We start from the raw sequence: 23,691 nt of genomic DNA, 5'->3' as shown, positions 1-23,691 counted from the left end.
TCCCTCACCATGGGGGAGGCGTTGAGGGCAGCCCCAGGGTTCTCCTTCATGTTCAGCCAAGTCAGCAGTGCAGGAAGGGTCGATGATGTGGCCAGAGAAGGCAGGAGATGAAGGTGGAGAGTGTTATGGCTCAGCCCACACGTAGGAGAGGCACTGTCAGTGTTCATTGATGGGGCTGGGAAGGGGCCTGCTGTGGGAGCTATGTGGGTTCTCTGCTAATAGGTGCAGGAGGAGGGAGACAGGCACTGTGTGCCACCACACACAAAGAGCACGTCAGCCGAGCTATCTGTATTGTTGACACTAAGTGAAATAATTCCACGGCAAGCTTCAAAATTAGCATTTAAGAATGAGGAATAGGGGCAATTAGAGGGGAAACAGCACAGCACCGGTGCCCCCAGCTCCCACCCTCATGCATCTTCTCATGCTGCTGTGTTCAGGTTCATCACCCTCGTCTCTGGTGGAGCACTGGGATCCCTACAGCAGCTCTTGTCCTCCTGCAGAGTGAGGGAATCAATATGGGTCTCAGGAGATGAATCCTTCGAGAGCCACATGTATCTTTGTGAACACTGTGGGGGCCGGAGCTCCAGCAAAGCCTGGCATCCAAAGCTCCCCAGCCACTCTGGAGGAGAGCAGCAGTGGTTGGAGGCACTGAATGGTTACAGATGGTGAAAAGTCTCTACTCAAAGGCAATGAGGGTATAAGTGGGATGCAGAGATGGAGGAGCTGATGGGACTGGTCACGTTGTGAAAAGAAGGGATGTGTGGAGGAGCTGGAATGCAGCATATGCTGGGGGCTGATGATATCATTCCCGAGATATTCCCCCTGCCTTGCTGATGGGCTTTCTCCAGGTGAACTGCAGAGGCAGGATAAGTTTATTTCCTTCCCATGTGACAGGCACTTTATTGTCATTTGTCCCTTCTGGGCTTGTAAGGCAGTCTCTGGAGATGGATATGCTGCCTTCAGGAAACTGTTAATGGGGGTTTGTCTTTGGTTTTAATTAGATCCCTTCAAGGGAAAACCTCCTGGCCTGCTTTATTATCCAGCTTTGTCAGAGCTTGTCTGCTTTATCTAAACACTTTGCAGAAGTCTCTTTACCTGTTTGCTTACTGGAGACATTATCATAATCCTGGTCAATTGGAAATGGGGAGCAAAGACGGCTCAGCAGACAGGCAAGTGCCATCAGCTTAGCAGCTAATGGAGATCACTTTCCCAGGCAGGTGAAGAAGCTGATGAGGTGCTCTTTGTGCCAGAGTATCCCTCGGTATTCTCTTTGTAGTGCCAATTGACAGGACACGGGATAACTGGCAGTGGGGAAGTGAGGTTAGCTGAGAAGGTACCTCGGGAATGCCATGTGCTCTGTGCCAGCTGATGGGTGGGGCTTTTCTGATGGTGGTGGCTCTGACACATCCCCAGGAGGCACAGGAGGGCTGGTTTTGGGTTTTGTTTTTTTTTTTTTTGTCTGGCTGTCTGTAGCTGCAGGAGACAGTCTGGGCTCTGGTCTGGAGAGGAGCATGATGCTGCACAAAGCTGAAGGGACTTGGTCCTAAATTTACTGTTGAATGGCAATGACTGAAAAGTGAGCTTGAGGGATGGGAAGGAAGAGCCTTTGCCTCCTTGCTCTTGGCGTGGATTTGTTACAGAGGTCTTCAAGTTGCTGCTTCCTGCTCATTCCAAATGGTTTTGAGGGCAGTACCAGTCACCAGCACCATGGACAAGGCAGGGTGATGCTGTCCTTACCCTCCCTCCTGTGAGAGTGCCCACCTGGGGCATCCCTGGATGCTCCTGCAGTGCAGCTCTGAGATGTAAGTGTTAGCTTTAAATGCAGAATGAACCACCCCAGTTCTCAGGTGTCCTGGACTGGCCCCAGATCTCCTCGGGAAGCACATTCCATATGCAGCAGCCAAAGCTGGGCAGCAACAGTCAAACGTACTCAGCGCCAGCACGAGCGTCTCATCCCTGTCACTTCAAACCCAAGTCCTTGTGCTTCACCCCTAATGAGGGGACCCGAGAGTACCTCGCAGGGCTGTAGTCTGGATATTTATATGAGCGCAGACATGCAAGTTGTCTGTTTTACATATTGCTGCCCTGATTTTTCAGTGCACGCAATGAATAATTTACAGAAGCCGTGTGTAAGTATCTCTTTATTATTCATTATAATGAAGTGAGACAGCAGTAATAGTCCACTAGACTGGAATCCCCCAGGGCCGAACTTTACTCGGCTGTGCTTAGCTCTCCCCCAGTTAATTTGAAGGAAGAGAGGGCTCGGCTTGCTGACAAGGACAATGCTGTCTGCCGGCACAAGGGTGCCCTGGTCTGGCAGAGCCGAGCTGGCGCCGGGGCATGTCTGACACCAGGCAGGCTCCCCTCGTGCCGGCGGAGCCGCGGCAGGCGTGGAGTGCCATCCGTCTTTCCCGGCGTCCATACGTGATGTGGCTGGCAGAGACGTACAGCTCCTGCAAAAGGAAAATTACTTGTTTGCAGGAGGATATATGGCTCGTTCCTCTGAACCGAGCACCCGGGGGGACCCTCAAACATGCCAAGTATCGCCCCTTCCCTGGGCCCGATTAATAATCTCGATCGAGGTGATGCTCTGCAATTTCAGCAAGGGAGGCATATAACACCCCCAGAGCCTGGGCAGGAGAGGCACTGCAATGGGGACGAGGACAGGAAAAGCCTCCCAGCTGCTCTCTGAATTTACAGGCATGTGGAGAGGGACTCACATGAGTTCCTTGATTGACTGTAGGTGCCTTTTCCTACGATCTTGGCTGCACAAAGCTACAGCAGTTCTGCCACTGCTGGCACTAGCTCACGTCTAGCTTGATTTTCCGTTTTCCCCTTTTTTTTTTCATGCCAAGAGAAAGCTTCCCTAGCCTGGTCCTCAGGTGGCAAAGGTGAAGCTCCCAAAAGATGCTGGGCTCTTAATTTAACCAAATGCTCAGAGCTTTTACTGCAGACACCATGGCAGCACCAGAGAAGGACACAAGTAGATAGATGGAGAAGAATCTATCAAAGAGCATGAAAAAACATGTTTTCCAGGAACATTTTAACTCCCTTCCCCCTCATCCTATTCTTTGCCAAGGGTAACTCAGCACTGTGGACCAGAGCTGCCGAGTTCCTGCACGTCTCAGAGCAGGGAGGGTGGGAGCCAGGCAGGAAATAAATAATGGAAACGACCGCGTTGTGTTTTCAAGGCACTTGTAGGATTTACAGCTGCTTATCCAAATGTTCCCTTCCCTTCCCCATGTGCTGGCTTGGCCGTCTCCGGCTGTTTCTCTTCTTCCCCTCTCCCTGTGCATGTGCTGTGGCCCCTGTCCCCAGCAGTGGGGGTGTTTATCACCCCAGGGATGGCTCGAGGGCTGTGCCGACAAGCTGAACTGTCAGCACATTTTACAGCTTCATCTGGAATTCTCAGTGCACAGCGAAGGCTGTGGAGGTGGGTGAGAAGGAGGATGGAGATGGCTTGCCTGGCTTGCAGAGGTCAAACAATGGGAATTTTGTCTGTGGTTCCCCAGTTGTGTGTGAAGGAAAGAGGGAGGTTTTATTTCTGGCGAACCCACTGTTTGTGTGAAATCTCACATGATGGGGGATGTGGAAACAGGGAGCACAGCCACAGCATGCAGCATCTCCATGCTGGCAGAGCTGGGCAGCCACACTCCCATCCTGCTCCCATCCCTTTCAGGGACCCGGGATACTCTGTGTGTGTCCTGTTCCGGGTGTGTGACCCTCTGTGTGTCCCCTCCAGGTGTACTGTGGATGACCGGGTCACGCGGGTAGCGTGGCTGAACCGCAGCACCATCCTGTATGCCGGCAATGACAAGTGGTCTATAGACAACCGTGTGGTCATCCTGTCCAACACCAAGACCCAGTACAGCATCAAGATACACAACGTGGACATATATGATGAGGGCCCCTACACCTGCTCTGTGCAGACAGACAATCACCCCAAGACTTCACGCGTCCATCTCATCGTGCAAGGTAGGTCAGAACATGCCTCGTCCTTTTGCTGGATGGCTTGATCTGGAAGGCTGCCTGGACTTAGGAAGGGCTTGGAGGCCCTCTTGGTAGTTGAGTTGAAGCCAGCGTTAGCTGTTTCAGAGATTGCATGGCATGGGAACAGTGGTGTGGACAAGTGCCCACCATGCCAGCGAGGAGATGAGCGTGCGTGGTGTCAGCCTTGCTGTGTTGTGCAGTTGTCACATGGAACACCTGAGACTGGCAGTGGGGCTGCTGAGCTCTTCTTTATTCCCCCTTTGCCTGTCTGTGCTGTGAATTTGACCTGTCTCCACTGCTTGGGACCATGTTGCTCAGTTCTCTCCACCAGGGATTCATTAGGAACGTGCTCAAGCACACATTCAAAGATGCTTCAGGAAGGCCAAAAGCAACATCCTGCCAGGCACGGAGGAGAAGCAGAGACCAGCAACACAAGGCTTTGGGGAGAGAGGCTGAAATCACTGTAAGGCCATGAAGGGCTCTTGGCACAGGGCTTCATAGGCAACTATCAATATAGCAGATGCTGTTGGGCTGCAAAGCAGTGTTCTGAGGCTGTTCTGATGGGGGATCCAGGTGCTGGCAGATCAGAGGGGCCAGTAGCTCTCTGATGGATGCTGCCCCTGGATTCCTGCAGCTTTGCACCAGCTACTGGCTTTTGTCCGGTCTCTAGATTAATTTTTCAGAGTTAGTGTTAGTTCAGGTTAGATAAAGATAATGAAAGTTTCCTAATCCTCTTAAAGAAGATTTATTTGGCTGAGTAGAAAGCTCTCGGAATACAATAAAGCGTGTATAAAACCAGGACCTAATCTTTCCTTTAATTTCAAACAGCTGATGGGTATTGATTTTGCAATGAGCAAATCTGAAAACTTTCTCAGCCTCGACACGTCTCTGAGAAGCCCCCAACATAGTTATGTATGTATTTATGTACCCTTCTCATTGGCTAGAGGCAGGGGTTGATTGTGGTCACCCATCCAACAGGTTTTCCTGCCTGGTGGTTGTGGGAATGTGTTGGGAAACCCCAGAGAGTGTGCACCAGGCTGTGGTGAAGAAGGGGAGTGCTCACCTTGGGAAGAGGGAAGCAGAGATCCACTGGAAGCATCCCTCCATCCCCTTGTTCGGAGCTGTCCCTCTCCTCCTTTCCGAGCTGTGTGCGAGCTGTCAGTCTGTGAGGTTTAATCTGTTTATCCTGTCTGCTCTCTAATCGTGCTAATCCATCCAGTCAACACCGGTGAAGTATCCAAGTGCTTTGCACCTAATGAAATCAGGTGAAGTGGCGGTGATGCCCAGGACTTGCTTCCCTCACCCCTTTCTCAGGGTGATGCAGGCACTTGCCAGGCACAGCCAGGGGAAGGTGAGAGAGAGTTTGTGTCCAGAGTGACAATCTGGTGGTGAGGCATTCCTAACTGTGCTGGGGAAAGTTTTCTTCCTGGTGTGAGCAAGTCCTGTTGAATTGCTCCCACCACAGTGACGACTGTGGTTCTCAGCAGTGTCACTTCTGCACAGCTGGAGGGAAGCCTGAGAGGAACTGGGGGTGCAGGCATAGGTCAAGTGGTCCATGCTGAGCAGTGTCTGTACTTGCCTTTCAATGTGTTAAGCTCAAACCACACGGTTTTCCCAGCTGAGAAAATCCATCTGTAAGTGCCTTTGATGGTGGTGATGAGAGGGTGAAATCCTCCTGTGCTCTGTTCCTGGTTCAGCCTGGGAAGAGAAGCTTGGGTGGAGATGCCATAGCAGCCATTCAGTATCTGAAGGAACCTACAAAGAAGTCAAGATAGACTCTTCATCAGGAATTGCAGTTAAAAGGAATAATGGGTTCAAACTGAAAGAGAGGAAAATTAGGTTTGATGTAAAGAAGAAATTCCTTCCTGTGAGGGTGGTGAGGCCCTGGCATGGGTTTCTCTGAGAACTTGTACCTGCCCCATCCCTGGAAGTGTTCAAGGTCAGGCTGGAGCAGCTTGGTCTAGTGGAAGGTGTCACTGCCCATGGCAGAGGATGGAACAAGATGACCTTCAAAGTCACTTCTAACCCATGCCATTCTGTCATTCAGCTCCACTGCAGTTCCTTGCTGGCTAAATTGTTCTTTTGTTTTGTCTGAGGGTGAACAACACGCAGTCCTTTGCTCAGTGCTGAGAGGAAAGGAGTCATTTTCCAAAGATTAATTTAGTCCTGGCTATTATTGCAAGCAGAGCACACACTTTACAAGGATGGGAGAAAAACCCTGTTTCTGGCCTCAAAATTGAGGTTTAGGTCTGTCCTCTGTTTCTGCCCTCACTGTGCCAGCAGGATGCCAAACAAGCAGTAATGACCAGTTAGCAACTATATTCAGGTCAATTAATTTCTATTTGTATTTTGCAAAACTATAAGTTGGCCGGAGAGAGTATTGATTCTTTGTGCCCATGTTCAATTGGGTTTTAATTGTGCTACTGAGGGGCCCGGCCTTCCCTCCGAGCAACCCAGCAATAAATCTGCCAGGGAATCGCCGTCAACAGTAAATGTGTCTCTTAGTAGCACTATTAATATGTCTCTTGCATTGGTTCATTGCAACAGCCGTTAACAGGGTTTATAAGAGCGTAGATGGCAGGAAGCCAGAGGGGGTTTTTTTTGTCTCCCTTTTCCTCTTTTTGTCAGGAGCTGCCTCCTGACGAAGGGATGGATGCTTTCAGAGATATATGAGGTGTTTATGGCACGCTGGTGTGTTCTGGGGAGAGTTTGGGATGAAGAGAGAACAGGCATTTAAGCTCATGTAAGCAGAAGATGAGCCACCCTGTCCTCTTGTCATAAAGACTGGAGTGGAGCTGAAGTGGGGTGGACCTTGAGAGCCCTCCTGCTCCTGGGGTGAGCAGTGTGAAGACCACCTCTCAAAAAGGGGGAGAGGGAGAGCTTCTGGGAGGTGCAGGCTTGCAAGGAGGAGCTGGGAGCCCTAAATGGCATCATGGTCCAGGATGGTTTTTGGACTGAGGAGTTGGCAGACCATAGACAGGACACAGCTCTGCCTTCATGGCTTGGGCTGCTTCAGGTTCTACTTCAGTCTGAAATGTGGATCTCAGGGTCAGGGTTTCAGTGGAGGCTGTAAGCTTGGAATCTCTTCTGGTGGAGATTTTGGTGGTGAACATTGGTACTGGCCATCCCTACCTCCTTGGTATTTCTCAGGTGGCCTCTGTTTCTGATTCATTTTAAGAACCCTTCCCTGTACTGCCTTAATCCTACTCGCCTACTGAAGCCTCTCCCAGCTGTTGGCATTGTTTCTCTTGTTTCTGGTTGGCACAATCCATTTCCTATCCTGATGTTTGCTGCTTTCCTCACCCTGGGAACCAGGACAGGGTTTGACGGGCCATGGCCTGTGTTTACAGAGTGTGTTACCCAAATGCACACAGGGATGCTCTCCTGGAGCTGGTCCTGTGTCCCACTCACCGCCTCTCAAAGCAGCACCAGTATAGATGGAGCTTCTCCATCAGTGTTTCAAAACCAAACTGAGTCTTTTGTTTTTCCCTTGTGATAACAACTGGCTCCTTAGGGTTCTCACAGGGCCGCATTTGAGGCCTTATTGAGATCTTCTTTGATCTCAATTGAGATCTTTTTCTCCAAAGAGAAAAGGTTGGATGAAAAGTTGCAGGTAGACTCCTATCTCAACCTTCTTTCCTCCCTGAAGAGCCAGAGGATGGGTAAGAGAGTGAAAACAGCCAAATGAAGGTGGTGCAGGAGCAATGTGATGGTGAATTCAAACACAAAGCAGCCCAAAGAAAATCTGGAAGGAATAGCAAAGTTTGAAGAAGGAAGCAACTAGAGGGAGAAAAAAACCCAAAAGAATAAAAGGATGAGAAAAAATGTCCAGAGTCCCTAGAACAAAGGAAAGAGAGGAGGAAATGTGTGCAGACAGAAAAGCACTGGAGCATCAAAGGGACAGGAGGCAGCAAAGGGGAGAAATGAAAGAGCAATGAAAGAGTGAGGGCAGGGAGAAGGGGAAGGTCTGGAAGGAGGGAGAGTTGGACAGGCAGGCAGAAAACAGCACACACTGCCCAGATGGGAACAGCCACTGTCCCTAAAGTGCCTCCTATGACATGCCAACCCAAAATCCATACGGCAGAATGGTAAAGGGACATGATGGGGTTCACCTGACAGCATCCTTGGGCTCCCAGTCTCAAAGCTGCCTGAAACTGGTGAAAATGAGCCATTGGGATGTGCCACAGGGGCCAGCAGCAACAAATGATTAATTACTGCAAAAAAACAAAACTGGGGAAGAGGAGGGAGAACTGGTGAAGTTGTTTCCCCATTATATTTCTGAACAGAAAAAACGTTTTAGCTCGTGCACAAATAGCTCCCTGGGAAGCACTCTCACTTCCTAATTGTTCATAAATTTACTGACAGGTGGTTACACAGTAGGTATAACACTGTGAGTTTCGGTTTTATTGCTTTCCCTGTCTCAACATGAAAACTTGGAGAAAAAGGATGCACTGTGAGCAGTCGGGTGACTCCACCTGGAAAAGGGTGCTCGGTGCCTGTGTTACATTTTTGCCATGTTCCTTCCTGTAAATCCCACAGAGAGTGGGATCCCACAGAGGGTGTTTTACCGAGGGTGAAAAGAGGGTGTTCAAGACCTCAAGCAAAGGGAAAAGGAAGATACTACCAAAATGGAATGTCTGTAGAAAAAATGTGAGGCCATGATGCGCAGCACACTTGGCAGGGAAATCTGACAAAAATCATTTTGTTGACCAAACTGTAGCTTTTAGAAGTGCTTAATCCATTATCTCAATAAAATCAGCTCTGATGAGCCTCTCAGACTGGGCTGTCACCAGAACAGTTCGATCAGAGATGATCATCATTGCTTCTGAGAAGCAACATGTTGTTAAAACTCTTGATGTCACCTCCTTGCCCCAGTCACGTCCCCCATGGGAACACTGAAGTGTGTTTGCACAGGGTTACTCTGTGTGTCCCTACAAGTATCTCCTGCACCACAAAAGCAATGAGCTGGAGAGAGGGAAAACATCCATTTTTCCTGCCAGCCAGGAGCTGGCTCTCAGGTGCCCCTTTTAAAGACATCAGCCCCAAACAGGAGCTATTCTGGGGAAGGTCTCGTATTGCTGGTGCCTTCAGCAGACACACAGGGACTGGAGGAGGCCCCGGTGCCACCCTGCTGTGCTTCTCATCAGTGAAGGAGATGGAAAGCACAGGCAAAATGTGAGTTTTCAGCATATTTGACTCCTTTGTGCTGACTTTCTGTACGCTAATGAGACCTTGCACAGTGACACCTCTGACAGCCCCATCCTGCCTGTGCCGGGGAGGCTTGTGCAGAGCTGGAGATGCCTGGGGCTATAGGCAGCTGGGGTGCTGGGAAGGGAGGCAGTGTCATCTCCTGCAGGCATCCGACCCCTGCTAGGATGACTGTCCCTCTCCCTGCTGGTGACAGCATCACCTGTCACAGGACACAGCTGGACACTGCAGCTGGAGAGGTGAGGGAGCTGCAGGAATGCTGCATCTCCCCAAACAGGAGGTGTGTGAGAGGGGATGGAAAGGGAGGTGCGAGGGCAGAAGCACAATGTGCTGTAGGTGTGACAGTGTCCATGGAGGCTTCAGAGCTCCAGAGATGAGATGTCCCTCTCTGCTGTCCCCGTGGGGACCTGTCCCCCAAGTAGAGGTGGACAAGTGGCTGTTGCCTGGCAGTTTGAAGAACCCATGGTTATCCGTCATCTCCCCTTATCAGCAGCGTAGGCAGACATCTCTTTTAATGGATTAGGAGCTAATGATGTGGAGGAGGGACATCAGTTGCATGTGTCAGCCACTGTGCTCATGCAGGCTCTCCGCTCTGAGGCATGCAGCAGTAATGATCTGGCAGCTAAAAATAATCCAGGGCCACGGCGGCGAGTGGCTCCGGTAGGGATCGGCGCTCCGGAGCGGCCGGGGATGAGTCAGCCTGCACACGGTCGTGTGCGTCACCGTCATGTGCAGCCACCGATCACGCAGCCATTCCCGAGGTGCTGGTTTTTCTCCACATGGTTTAGCATGGAAGAGGCGTCCCTGTGGGTAGTGACCATCCCTCTTCATGCTTGGGTGTCTGGTAGTGGCTCGCCAGGTCCGAGATTTCCCGTTGCCTTTGTACCCAGATGGGGCAATGAGTGCAAAGCCACCGCTGGTGCTGGAGCAGATGACAGGATGGAACATTCTGGGGAGAGTCCCACAGGTATTGCACAGGACATGGTGGTGTCACCAAGGTGTGATCCCATGACCAGCCCCATAGGGCCCAGTCTGGGAGGTGAAGGGAGAGACAGCACCTCACAGTCCCCACAGATGGTGGCAGACATTGGCACATGCCTAAGTCCCACGGAGAGTGTGGATTGGCACATCAGGCAGTGCAGGTCTCGAGTGGTAAAGGATGGAGATAAATCACGGGCTTATTGTTATTGAATTTAGTGGCATCACTTTCACATTCAATTTCTCTCGCCGGCTTTCCGAACAAACAAGAAATTACAGTGCAAATGTATTTTTTGGCTTACCAAACCTTATACATTAACTTCCCTGTGATTAATATTACGCGGGGCTGACGAAACCCTCTGCGCGCCACTTGTCGCTCCAGTGAGACCATGCAGCTCGTCACTTCCTCGGGATTTATTCTTTATTCAATTTGCTTATAGTTGTAGACTTCTGTGAGGAAGGACTGTGGATAATAGGGGATAGAGATGGTGTTCTGCCCTGTTTTTCTCACTGCAGCTGTATAGAGCAGAGGGAGAGAAATGTAGAGGACCAAAGGTAATTCAGGGAAAGGAATGCTGTCAGTAGGTAAAGGACTAGGAACAGCACCCACAGTCATGCTGGAGGGCTGCAGGGCATTAACAGGGCTGCCTGATCTGAGGGGGAACCAAGACAAATCTATGGGGGTTGGGAGAGCCTTTGGACTCCACGGCCAGCACCAATCCCAAGTCATCACCACCTTGAGACAAAACAGCTTTGGTGGGATGTGCTTGTCAGGGCAGCCATGCCTTGGCCATCCTTATCTCATGGTATTGATGAGATGTGGTTGCGGGCTGGCTTTATCCACATGTCATGTTTGCCATCAAACTTGCCCTGTCTGCATCCCTAAGTGGCCCTAGTTTCCAGCTGCTCCTCCCATGGCAAACCAATGTGTCCTTGAGACATCATCCTTTACAGCCCAGTCAGTGGGATCTATAAAAATGTAATCAAGGTCCTTTGATGTCCTTCTCCAAGTCCTGGTAACCTTGTAGGCAACGATCGCAGTCACAGGTATCGAGCTCCCCAGTGAGGTCCCCGTGCTGTCCATGGGTGTCCCTCCAGTGCACGTCCCTGCTGGCTCACAGGGACATTCCTGATTGGATTAAGGCAGGCAGTGGAAGCATGGCCGTGCTTCCCTGGCCTCTGGGTGTTCAGGAAATGCAGTTCCCCATGTGAGACCTGCTGGCATGTCTGTGTCAGCATCTTTTGCTAAGGGAAGAGCTTTCAGGCTGATATGTGGGTTTGTATGGTTTGGGGTTTTCTGAATGGGAGCACTGGGACTGTAGTGGTTATGGGCAGTGGTAATTTTTTCCAAAGGAGTGAAAATGTTTCTGTGCCCAGGAGGGGGACAGGCTCACATCTGTGCCCAGAGCACCAGTTTCTCCATCTTGTTTTGTACTTGTGGTTTGGGATTTAGGAAACTGGAGAGGGATGTTAGCCTCGAACTGGAGGTGTCTGGTAGGGCAAGGATAGAATGATGACTGTGATTTTCCTGATGCCCTGCATCACATGCCAACACTCTAGTCCAGCATCTGCAGGCAAAATCACATGAAGAAGAGACAGGCCATCATCTGGAGCACGGGTGGCATCCCAAGGTCTCAGCATCCACTAACAATGGTGATGTCACCTCAGACCAAAACTGCTCACAAGGAGGACTGGTTTGCAGAGCTCAGGAGTAGATGAAAAATGCCCAGTTGTGGGAAGCTCCATCCTGGATGTTCTTGTAGTTTTCACATGTTCCTGGTACCAGTTCGAGGTGCTGTTACTGGAGGGAAGAGGTGTAAGGATGCTGGTAATATGGATTAGTGTTATCTTGTCTGAGTGAGGAAGGGCCATTTACAGCCTTCCTGGAGCTCATTGTGGCTGCGCTGTCGGAGCTGGCCGGTTCTGCTCCAAGCGTTAACTACGTTTTCCAGCAGTTGCCGGCACACACTTTTCATTTTTGGATTGCTGCTTTCCCCTGAAGGACTCAGACAATCTCCCTCTGCTATAACAGACTGTACTTCTATATTAATGTGTCAAGTTGCTGGGAAATTTACTGCTTTGCAGAACCCATAGGGCTGCAAAGCCTGCACCGTATCTTTGCCATGGCTCATCCTGCTGTGCTGCCTCTCCCGTGCTGGGAGAAAAGAGAACCTCCCTGGGAGTGTGAGGAGAGCTTCTCTGGGGGTGTGAGGAGAGCCAAGAAGCCCCACTTTCCCTTCCAGGCAGTGCTCTGATACTGGCCACAGTGGTTTTTCAGGTGATTATCCTGGAATCCCAGCGCTGCAGGAGAGTCCTGGGTGCAAGGGTTGGGCATCTGATGCCACTTGACCTGGACTTTCAGCATATTTGTGCTTGGGGAGGGGGCACAGGACTTCCTTTCTGGCTTTGTACATATGGTTTTTCATTTGGGGAGGCTGTTAAATATGGCCTCATTTACTCCCTTGGGTGCAGACCCTTTAGGGGGTTGTGTCCGACAGCCCAGAGTGCCAGGAAGCAGCATCGGCAAGCGAGCTTTAATTGCTTTTTGCCATGGCCAGGGATATTTATGGGTACAGAGATTGCCAAGTTATTTATTAGATGGAGTATCTGGGGATAGAGCAATATAAATCACCCTGGCCGGTATTGAAGGAGCAGACGCTCAGTAATTTAAACAGCTTTAATAAATATGCTAAAATATGAGGCTTGTCACAGGCCATAACGAGAGCTGGTTATAGGGGTCTTGGCCATGGAGTGGGGGGGCTGGCACAGTGAGTGGACCCCTCCAAACCCCAGATCTATGCTTGGCTCCAGTCCAAGATACTGGTTTGGAGGTACGGAATTGCTGACTGGACAGGGCAATGGAGTGGGCACCAGCGTCACACGATGGGGCAGGTCTCATGGCTGGGGCCTCCCACCTGCGCCTGGCAAGCTGGTGTGTTGATGGTGTCTTTGGTGGCCTTTATGTTTTGCAGTGCCCCCCCAGATTGTCAACATCTCGTCAGACATCACCGTGAACGAGGGCAGCAGCGTGACCCTCATGTGCCTGGCCTTTGGGAGACCGGAGCCCACCGTCACGTGGCGGCACTTCTCTGGGAAAGGTGAGTCCTTGCTTGGTGGAAGAACTGCCTGGGTCTGAGGAGGAACTGTCCTGGCTTGCATGGGATGCATGGTTGTCCCCATAGAGGCAGTCAGGGTGGCATTAAGGTGACCCACAATCAGAGGGGCTGACATTTTGGTGTGGCCTGGGATGGGGCTGAGGATGCTTGTCAAGTGCTTGCTGGGCCAAGGGGATGCCAGATTCCCAGGCAGGAGTGTCGGGGCAGGGGCACAGGGAAATTCTTGGTGTTGGTGTCCTTGGTTATGGTGCCACACGTTCAGTACATCCCCCAGGGCAGACCTTCGTGAGTGAGGACGAGTACCTGGAGATCACGGGCATCACACGGGAGCAGTCCGGGGAGTACGAATGCAGCGCCGTCAACGACGTGTCCGTCCCGGACATGCGGAAAGTCAAAGTTACTGTCAACTGTGAGTGCAGGGCACAGGGGAATGGCAGGGGGGTGGGTGCACATGGCCTGGTGTGACACAGCAAGATGTCTCTGCAGACCCGCCGTACATCTCCAACGCCAAGAACACGGGCGCTTCGGTGGGCCAGAAGGGCATCCTGCAGTGCGAGGCTTCGGCCGTTCCCGTGGCGGAGTTTCAGTGGTTCAAGGAGGACACCAGGTGAGGGGCTGCAGAGCGGGGGGAGGATGGGAAGTAGCCACAGCCTTGGGATGAGAAGGTGAGGAGGTAGAGGGAGGTGACAGTGCCTGAGACCGTCGTGTGGAAAAAGGCTGGGATCAACTCATTTTGGTGGGTGCTCAGCTAAGGGCTGAGGTAATCCTAGAGCTGTTTCTCCCAGAGATGGTGGCTGTGGGGCACATGGGTCAGGCTGGGTTATGGGATGGAGAGTGGAATGGAAAGTTTGTTTTCAAAACTGGGATGCACAACTCCATTGGGGGAGCATTTGGGTGTATAGAGGTGTTGACTGGTGGGAAGCAAAGGGGTGCCCAAGGAGGGGCAAGATCCAGCGCAGCTCTCCCAGCACTGCTATCCGTGTTTCTCTGCAGGTTAGCGAACGGGCTGGAGGGAGTGCGGATCGAGAGCAAGGGCCGCCTGTCCACGCTGACCTTCTTCAACGTCTCAGAGAAGGATTACGGCAACTACACGTGCGTGGCCACGAACAAGCTGGGCAACACCAACGCCAGCATCATCCTCTATGGTAGGTGCCTAATTTTTTACAGTAAGGTGAAGTGACAAGGAGGAATAAGAGAAAGAGAGTGAAGAGGAAGCATTTGTAGAGGAGGAGGATGAAGAAGAGGAAGAGGAGGAGGAGGATGAAGAGGAGTTCGAAGAGCATGATGAGGAGGATGAAGATAAGGAAGCTGGCAGATGGCCAGTGGTGGAGTGATGGAGCAGAGCTGGCTGTATTTGGTGTTCCTGGTCCATTGAAGTGCCAAACAGCACAAGCCCCGAGCAGAGAGGTCCTGCCAGAGGATGCTCAGAGGATGAGATCTGTATCAGCCCGACACTGGGCACACAGCACAGTTGGCCACAGTCGGCTGAGCCCTGGTGTTGCTGGAGCACAGGGGTGAGGAGGGAGCCTGGGACAGGTGAGAACACACTCTGGGTGCATGGTGTGGGGGTTTTCCCTTGCTTGCTGCTGGCAGGACTGCCAGCAGTGATCACGTTGTACTGGCAATAGCAGGATGGGTGACATCAGCCTGGGTGATTCAGGTGGCCAGGGAAGGAAGGTGTTTGAGGAGTGGCGTCATCAAGGACAGCTGTCACTGAGGAAGGTGGCGTGTACCCGTGGCATGTCCCTTTGGCATTCTGACAAGCCAAGAGAGCTGTCACGATCCAAGGGTGGACAGCAGGAGCCTGCCTTCCCCCAGCAGGAGGGAGAGGGTGGAAGTCAGGTAGCAGGCTCAAGGAGATGTTGAGAGGGAGAAGAATTTCCATACTAGCTTGGAGTTTGGATGGAAAGTGGGAGCAAAGCTTTGCACTGTAGGGAGGACCTGGGGTTGTTTGGTGTTTTGGGGTGATGGGAGGGGGCACATCTTTGGCTTTGGGTGTGGGGCTGGCTGGCCCATTCACGTGTTCTCCGCTCCACTCTGTTCTGTTGCATTCTGCAGGGTTGTTTGTGTTTGGGTAGGGGCTGGTCCAGGCCTTTCTATTCTAACCAGTTCTTCTCTGCCCTGGTCTGGTTTCTTCTCTTCGGGTCAAATCTCTGGGTTCTGTTCCCTCTCCACTGCTCTCTTCTGTTCTGTTTTACCATTTTGGTGAAGAAATCTTCTCAATATCCAGAATAATGCAGTAGAGTATAATATACTATATATAATACAATATGATATAATGTTGTACATATTACTATTAATAATAATATACAAATAATAAATATATGTGAAAACAACTTTTATTCATATATATATTTATTCTTATATATATTTATTATATATAAAATAAATATATATATGAAAACAACTGTTATTCATATATTTAATAATACTGTCTTGTTGACATATATTATTATATATAAGCATATTATTCTTTATTATATATTATGTATTATACTCACAGTATATAAATTATAGAATATCTAGTATACATTATTAGTTTTTACATAGTACAATATATAACTTACAATGTATATAAGGTATTATATATATATATGTTTTAGGGGTTTACAGTTACAGTGGCACTGCTGAATTGATGGTTGGATTTGATGCTCTTAAAGGTTTCTTCCAACCTCGGTGATTCTATGACTGTGTGTAGTAAATATTGTATTTATGATATTTAGTAGATAAATAAGTACATTTCCAATTCAATTTTCCCAATATCCATTCTTTTTTCAGTTTCCCTGTCCTTCTGGCACTCTTACACTTGCTCCTTCTCTGATGTGAGACAAAATAACATCACCTAAGTCTATTTTTTTCATTACTTGAAACCAGACTAAATAAAAAGTTGCAGTGGAGGTAACTCCTTCTAGTCAGGAGGGGACTGGATTAGGGAATTTTGGTTTTATTCCAAACTATTACGTGGTTATCTTTTATTTGACAACATCTGTTTTCAGGCATTTTTCCTTCTCTCAGCAGTTAGTGTTGCTCTTTACACACTCCTCCCGTGGCAGCACAGCAATCCTCTCACAACAGTTATTAATTGATGCCAACATGCAGAGAAAACAAAATTTCACCTTGTTTTAATAAATTAATCCCACAAACACGTCCAGCAGGCTGAAGTGAAGTACATTAGAGGTGATTGCATAGATGGTAAAACAGGGATATTAAAAATCATCCATAAAAAGTGTGATGTAGGAGCCCAGTCCTGTGGTTCTCCCTGCCTTGTGGCAACTCCTGTTGGTAACTGACTGTTCAGTGGAATGCTAATGTTCTTCTAATCCTTGTTTTATAAAAGGAAGATTAGGAAAATATTTACTAGTGAGACAGCAGGAAAAAGCATTAGGAAGGAAAAGTTAAAACTTAAAATGTTCAATTTTTTTTCATGTGGGTATTTACCTGCACCAACAGCGAAGCCTAAATTTGTCTTTGAAAGGATATTGGCACATCTTTTGGATATTGATGTGTGAACACTCAGGATACCTAAAGCTATTTTAATTTTGTAACTTTTAATGGAGAAAAGGCAATATTCATATTCTATTTCCCCCCCATCTATCAAGAGTATATTGAGTGAAGCACACTGGAGCAGTGAGGAGCAGGCCATGGAGTGAGCTCAAAAAGGAATTTAAGCAGGTGGGATCCCATCCTTTCTCAAGGATTGCGCTTTTTTCATTTTGTGAACATGTTGTGAAATTCAACAGCTTGTCTGTCAAAACTGCAGCTTCTTGGAAACACAGGGGAGTGTGGAAAAGATGGGCTCTGTGGAGAGCTTCTATTTGGGTACGTGCGTGGTTTTTCTTGGACAGTCTCTACCAGCCTCTGCCAAAGGGGAGAGGAGCACAAGTGGTTGGAAATCTGCTAATTCTTTTATTTAAAGATTTCATGTCTGGGTTCACTTTTTGATGAGCATGTTGCATTTTGTACTTGCTATTTATATATGGAGATAGGGGAAAAAAACCCCACCCAAACCTGGATCTTTATATCACTTTCAAGTACAGCATGTCCCTCAGTCACCAAGGGAAATTCCCCCAAACTCCCTTTCCAAATTGGGAGCTCTGGGACCTTTTATTGGCCCTTTCCATTGAAGAGCTATTGGAATAAAGAGAGATGTAGCTGTTTTATAAAAGATGCCATCTGCATTTTTTCCAGTATTCAGGGTCTCATTTCTAGTATGTAATCTTTTTGATTGATGATTGGGTGAGTTAACTGAAAATAAGTTAAAATACCAAGTGGTAGATGTGATTTAAACCAATTATTCTATGGAGAGATAAAATCTTTTCATGCTTTATTGTGCACTCTCTTAAGAATCAGCAGCTTCAGACTAAATACATAAAAGCAAGGGAAAGCAATTATGTCTTTAAGAATAAGAGCCCTGATTCAATATTTAAAGACTGCTTGACTTAAAACACTTAAAACACAAGTCACAGAATCACAGAATTATTTGGGTTGGAAGGGACCTTAAAGCTCATCCAGTCCCACCCCCTGCCATGGGCAGGGACACCTTCCACTATCCCAGAGTGCTCCAAGCCCTGTCCAGCCTGGCCTGGGACACTTCCAGGGATCCAGGGGCAGCCACAGCTTTTCTGTGCCAGAGCCTCACTACAAATATTTGAATTTTGCAAAAAGTGAATCAATAAAACATATGCAAAAACAAAAACAAAAAAAAAGTAAGAAATAGCATCTTTACTCTGTTTACCTATTGCTGTGGAGTGTCTGTGATTGCAGTGATTTTCTGTGTTTATTTGTTCACACAAACCAGTAATCTGACAAAACTAGGACATATTAGGAGTGGAAATTAGTAAGGAGAGGAGAAGGAGGCAGTGCTGTATTCAGGGAGTATAAATATCTGAACCAGGTCTTTTGTACAGGAGAGAAAGTAATTACCCCACATCTACTTTTGTGCATTACAGGAGCTTTGAAGGGCAGGTGAATCTGTCCAAGTGCTCTTTTGTGTCTGCCACCAGCAACGCTTTTTGGGTCAAAGGAGCAGCTTACACCTCATTTCATCATTCTTCAAGTTGCCACCTGCCATTATTAGTACCCCACAAAAAGGCTGAGATGTGTAAGCTCCGAAGTTGCTGCCAGTCTGGGGAATTGCAGTCCCGAGCTTTATTTTGCTTCAGGAATGTGCTGGTGGACAGCCCAGGGATTGGTGGTCACACACTGTTATGCCATGGTGCCACAGCCAGCCCTGCTGGAAGCAGTGGAGGGGACAGAGCACTGTTGGGTGGGGAATTAGAAAGGCTTCCATTCTCTCTGGTCAACAATAAAATTATTTTTTTCCTGTTAATTGAGTGGATTATGCTGTGACGATGTTCTGGGTGGGATCAGGTGGCTGGTGCTGGGAGTGGCTGTGCTGGTGCCTCATGACTCTGGACTGAGCCATCCATCCCCTCAGCATCTTCTGCTCCAAATGCCCCTCAGGAAATGGCAACTCTTCTCTGGAGCCAGGCTGGGAGAGCTGGGACTCTTCACCTGGAGGAGAGGAGAATCTGGGGAGACTTGAATCCCTCCCAGTACCTAAAGGAGCTCCAGGAGAGCTGGAACGGGCTTACTCTTGGGGTTAATTGAGGTTATTTGGTCATCTAATTAGCATTTGAGGTTACCTGTAAAATACTTTATGGTTACTTTACATCATTGGGTTACTTTGGCTCAATCAATTAACATTTGGGGTTACTGTAGATAATTTGTGTTTCCACAGGTCAAACTTGTTCTGTCCAGAGCAATTTGAGGCTACTTGAGGTCAGCCAATTAATATTTGGGGTTACTATAGGTCATTTGGGTTACAATAGGTCATTTGGGTTACTAGGGGTCAAACTTGTTCTGTCCAGAGCACTTTGAGGTTACTTGAGGTCATTACTTGAGGTTAGCCAGTTAATATTTGGGGTTACTATAGGTCATTTGGGCTACTAGAGGTCATTGGGAGGTTACTTGAGGTCAACTAGTTCATGTTTGGGGTTACCAGAGGTCAAACTTGCTCTGTCCAGAGCAATTTGAGGTTACTGGAGATCACTGGGGGGTTACTAGAGGTCATTGGGGGTTACTTGAAGTCAGCCAGTTACTATTTGGGGTTACTAGAGGTCATTTGGTTTACTAGAGGTCAAACTTATTCTCATTTGGGTTACTAGAGGTCAAGCTCACTCTTGACAGGGCATTTTGGGGTTACTTTAGGTCATTAGGGTTACTTGAGGTCATCCAATTAACGTGGGATTATCTGAGGTTGCATTCCACTCTGAGGACCATGCTGGGCTTTGCTGAGTTCAGCCATTTTTCTTGTTCCAGTATTTGAGGTCACCAGCTCCAGGCTCCAGCAGTGACACCAGAGCTTGGACCTGAGTCTGTGTCCCTGTCACGACTCCTTCTGCTCCATTTCACACCCGGGAACCCCGTGTGCTGTTGCTGTGTCACTCCTGCCTGCCATGGTGCCGGTGTTGTGTCAGTCCCACCCTCACCCCAGCTTGCCTGCTGACTTCCAGCTCCCTTGTCACCAGAGTTGCTCGTGCCAGGCTCCCTGGCCCTTCCCTCTGCCCCTGGCCCCAGCTGTGCCTCCAAATTCCATCTCGCCCCTGTCCTGTGGGTACCTGCCCCTCTTGGCCTGTCTGCATTCAGCTTTTTTGGGAGAAGATGTAGATCCTGAGAGATGTAGCTCCATCTCTTCTGCCTGGAACCCCTGTATCTCTGTGTCCCTCTGTCCATACTGACCTTTACCTTCTGCAGCTGCAGATCTGGTGAGATGTTTCAAAGATACCAACACAGTTTGAAACTTTAAACCAGGCTTTATTAGAAAATCATTAACATGACACGTCACCCAGGGTTAAGATTTAATCATCATCAACACACAGGTAAATAATTAGTCTTTAATAAACTTAGCCTAAATTAGCTGTGAGTCTCAAATGGGAGCACTTTCATGGGGGGGCAGAGGTTGTGCCATGGCACTGTGGTTTGGGCAGTTTGGGAGGTGAGGGGGAAGAACTTCCTTTATGTCTTGGTGAATTAAGCCAGAGCTGAAGTGGGATACCTTCTTTTTCCTCAGTATTTATCAGTTTTCTCTTCTTCTCCATGTGAAGGGATGAGGGACAGCTCCCTCCTCTTCACTGAGTTGTTTTGTTTTGCTGGGTTTTTCCCATCACATTCCCTGTTACCCTGTGGGGTTAGTTTGCCTTCACCTATTCTCTACCTACTATACATGTATTTTTTTTTTATTTCACACTTTTATTTCCACTTGGTCCCTACATTTCATGTGTGCAGTTCTCTTCCTGTGTTTGGTACTTACTCTGTGTTTTCTCTTAACTATTTCATGAAATGCCAATTGCCGACTTTGCTATTAAATGCTGTAAATTATCCATATATTATACTATGGTATAAAATGCTTACCTACAGTCACTGTTCACATTACCAGAGTGTTCCAGGGTCTGTGTCTGTGGCAAGCCTTAAATCTTGCTCAACTTGTGTCTCCTTTTTGTGTGCGAGAAGCCACCACATTTTGTTCCTTGCTCTGGGCTGGGTGGCTGTTCAGTCACAGGGGTGAACATCCCTGTTGGAGTCTTCTTAGAACCATAATTTGAGTTGGAAGGGACCTTTTAAAAGTCATTTAGTCCAACCCCCCTTTCAATGAGCAGGGACAGGCCTTGAAGGACTATGCAGCTACCTGAGGGAAAATATCAGGAAAAATCTCATCCCAAGGAGCTTGCCAAGACTTACTGTAGGTACCTCTACTCTCAGACATGACTTACTGGACTCCCCCAAGTAGGTCCCCCGGACTTTTTCCAGTTATTCCTGTCCTCAGACAGGAAGAATTGGATTGACTTTCCCCATTAGCTGCTGTTGCAGACCATGAGAAGCAGAGAGGAGCTGTTGTCTTTTCCCGAGCCCTCTAGGAAAGAGAGGCTCCAGCAGCACCCTGAGCATGGGCATGTTCCCTTCCCGTTTCTCCAGAGTCCTGAAAATGAAAAGCAGCAAGAGACACATTCTAAATCCTTCATCTCCATGTGTCTGTATCTCACCTGGAGAAAGGTAAATGCTGCAACAAATTGGGAGGAGTGAAGTGGAAGGAATGAGACTTCTGTCCTGGACAGAAAGAAGGCAGAAAATTAAAGGGAATTTTTTTTTTTTTTTTTTTTGGTGCATGTGAAGGGACTGCTTAGCTCTGTAAGCATTTGTGCTATTCCCATGGTTCACACTGGAGCTGAGAGTGCCTCCAATACAGGCTAAGAAAAACCATTCACCATAGACCCCCTGATTCCTTCTGACCTTTTTAGTGATGATCTTAGGAGAGAAACAAAATCCCAACCTTGCCATCTGTACTCAAATCAAGGTCTCAAAAAATCTAAGGTTGCCTCAAGGAGAAGGAAGGAAATAGCCAGGAAAGGAAGAAAATAGCCAGAAAAGTGAACACAAAATAAATCAAGAGGAAGAAAACTAAAAGCAAGCAATAATAAATAACTGCAATAATAAATAAGCTGAGTAAGGGGCAGCCAGAGTCCAGGTGCACTCACACAACAGTGCCCAGGCACTGGGGTTTGAGCAAAGCAAAACCAAAATATTTGCTGGGATGAGCCTCAGTTGAGTTCTCTCCCTGTCCCGGTGGGAGCTGTCCTTTTCCCATAGAGAGTGACAGTTCAGAGAACACACAGGAGTCACAGGCAGCCTGTGATAAAATGAGCCATCTGCCCTGATTTTGTGATCGTATCTAATTACTACTTTATTTTGTCCCTGTATCTTTATTCTTGTCTCTTCTGTACAGTATCTTTACAATCTTTACAAGGCCAAGCTGTCTGATACCAGAATGTGTTCTTCCACAGAAAAGAATAAAGAATAAATTTAAGAGAAAATATTTATTTTTTTCTAGTAATGACCCAGCTTTTTTAGTTTTATTTCCTCTCTGTATTAGGTGACTTATCTATCTGGGAGCTTTCCAACTCAACCACAATGCAATTGCTTTAGGATAGATTATGAAATTTCTAAAAGTGTCATTAAATCAAAGCCAATAACCAGTGCAGAACTGTGAACTAGAAAATAGTGATAAGAATTAGTCACACATTAAAATCCACATCTATAGAGATGCTAGAGAAAATCACCAATTTAGCAGTGTTTGGACAGGTGTAAATACAGAAAAGTTTAAGGCTAATCAGCACCTAGTATTAAATCTGAAGAAATTTTCACTATTTTAATGATTTTGGATGATGTGCTGAGCTGCTGCCATTGGTTTGAGGGGTCAAAACCAAAGAAGAGGGAGCAGTAACAGGTCTGAGAGAAGCCAAGATAAGAAGCCCTTTCTATTCTACCTGCAAAGGTTATACCTGCCCCTAACAAATGTGGGTTTCCACTTTTCATTTCACAGGGTCTATTCAGCAAGGAAATATCTGATTATGGCATAGCAGCTCTACCCCTCTTGGATGATCATGTGCTCTTATAATCAATTTTGTTTGAGCATGGGCATGACACAGCTTCTCGCTCATCACTCAATCTTCCCATCATTTCCTTCACCTCCTGGCAGCGCTTGGATTTAACATCTCAGACTCTCCTTTGCCTCTTCCTGAATTAAGATAAATGCTCACAAAAAAATCAGTAGATAAAGACATGGAATAACACCATCCTGAGGAAATTATTGTACCTGGATATGATTTCATAGAATCACAGAATGATTTGGGTTGGAAGGGGCTACAGGAGATGTGGGGAAGCCGCTTTGATAAGGGCATGGACAAGGGGGAATGGGTTTAAACTGAAAGAGGATGAGTTTAGATACTGGGGAAAAAATTCTTCATTTTGAGAGTGGTGAGGCCCTGGCACAGGTTGCCTAGAAAAGCTGGGGGTGCCCCATTCCTGGAAGTGTCCAAGGTGAGGTTAGACAGGGCTTGAAGCAACCTGAGATAATGGAAGGGTTCCTGGCCCATGGCAAGGGGTGGGACAAAATGGTTTTTACGATCCCTTCCAACCCAAACCATTTTGTGATTCTATGATGAGCCCATTCCAGGTGACTGCAGGCCTGAGAGCATATCCACAAATGTGTAAGAATCCCATTAACTTCACACTTTGTCCATGCCCTGAGTTTTGATGCTAAGACAGCTGAGCACTTCTTTTTCTATTTCTTCCCTTTCAGAACGCCAGCACTGGGACTCAGACCTGTGACTTCCCCAGATGCCTCTCCATGGCCGTGGGGAGTGCAGACAGATCCATGGCCCTGTGGCAGAGTGTGTGGTGGCTGCCTCTGCTTCCTTCACTCTGCCGAGCTGTCTCATCCCTCCCTGTGTGCCCTGCAGTCCAAATAACAGCCCTAACAAAAAACCCCAACAAATCTTCACTCCAGAGGTGTAATCAGATGACCAGCCTCCACCCTGCCTGACCTGCCTGCCCCAGCACC

At 48.2% G+C, this 23,691-nt stretch overlaps 1 protein-coding gene across 6 annotated transcripts in view; it reads left to right on the top strand.

The window, feature by feature from the left end:
* The window catches only part of LOC110468167 (opioid-binding protein/cell adhesion molecule homolog), a 296,713-nt gene that overhangs the window by 268,081 nt on the left and 4,941 nt on the right, over positions 1 to 23,691 (top strand). For 4 of the 6 annotated variants that reach the window (XM_021525802.3, XM_021525804.3, XM_021525800.2 and 1 more), the window contains 5 exons: positions 3,743 to 3,975; positions 13,149 to 13,274; positions 13,555 to 13,701; positions 13,779 to 13,899; positions 14,286 to 14,437. In XM_021525802.3, coding sequence (XP_021381477.1) covers positions 3,743 to 3,975; positions 13,149 to 13,274; positions 13,555 to 13,701; positions 13,779 to 13,899; positions 14,286 to 14,437 — 779 coding nt within the window. The remainder of the gene's footprint in view (positions 1 to 3,742; positions 3,976 to 13,148; positions 13,275 to 13,554; positions 13,702 to 13,778; positions 13,900 to 14,285; positions 14,438 to 23,691) is intronic. The other 2 variants (XM_021525803.3, XM_021525801.2) reach the window with 1 other exon arrangement.

This window comes from Lonchura striata, chromosome 23 (assembly GCF_046129695.1).
Source record: "Lonchura striata isolate bLonStr1 chromosome 23, bLonStr1.mat, whole genome shotgun sequence".
Taxonomy (NCBI): domain Eukaryota; kingdom Metazoa; phylum Chordata; class Aves; order Passeriformes; family Estrildidae; genus Lonchura; species Lonchura striata.
The sequence above is the reverse complement of the archived record's forward strand: the minus strand, read 5'-3'. Positions and strand labels throughout refer to the sequence as shown.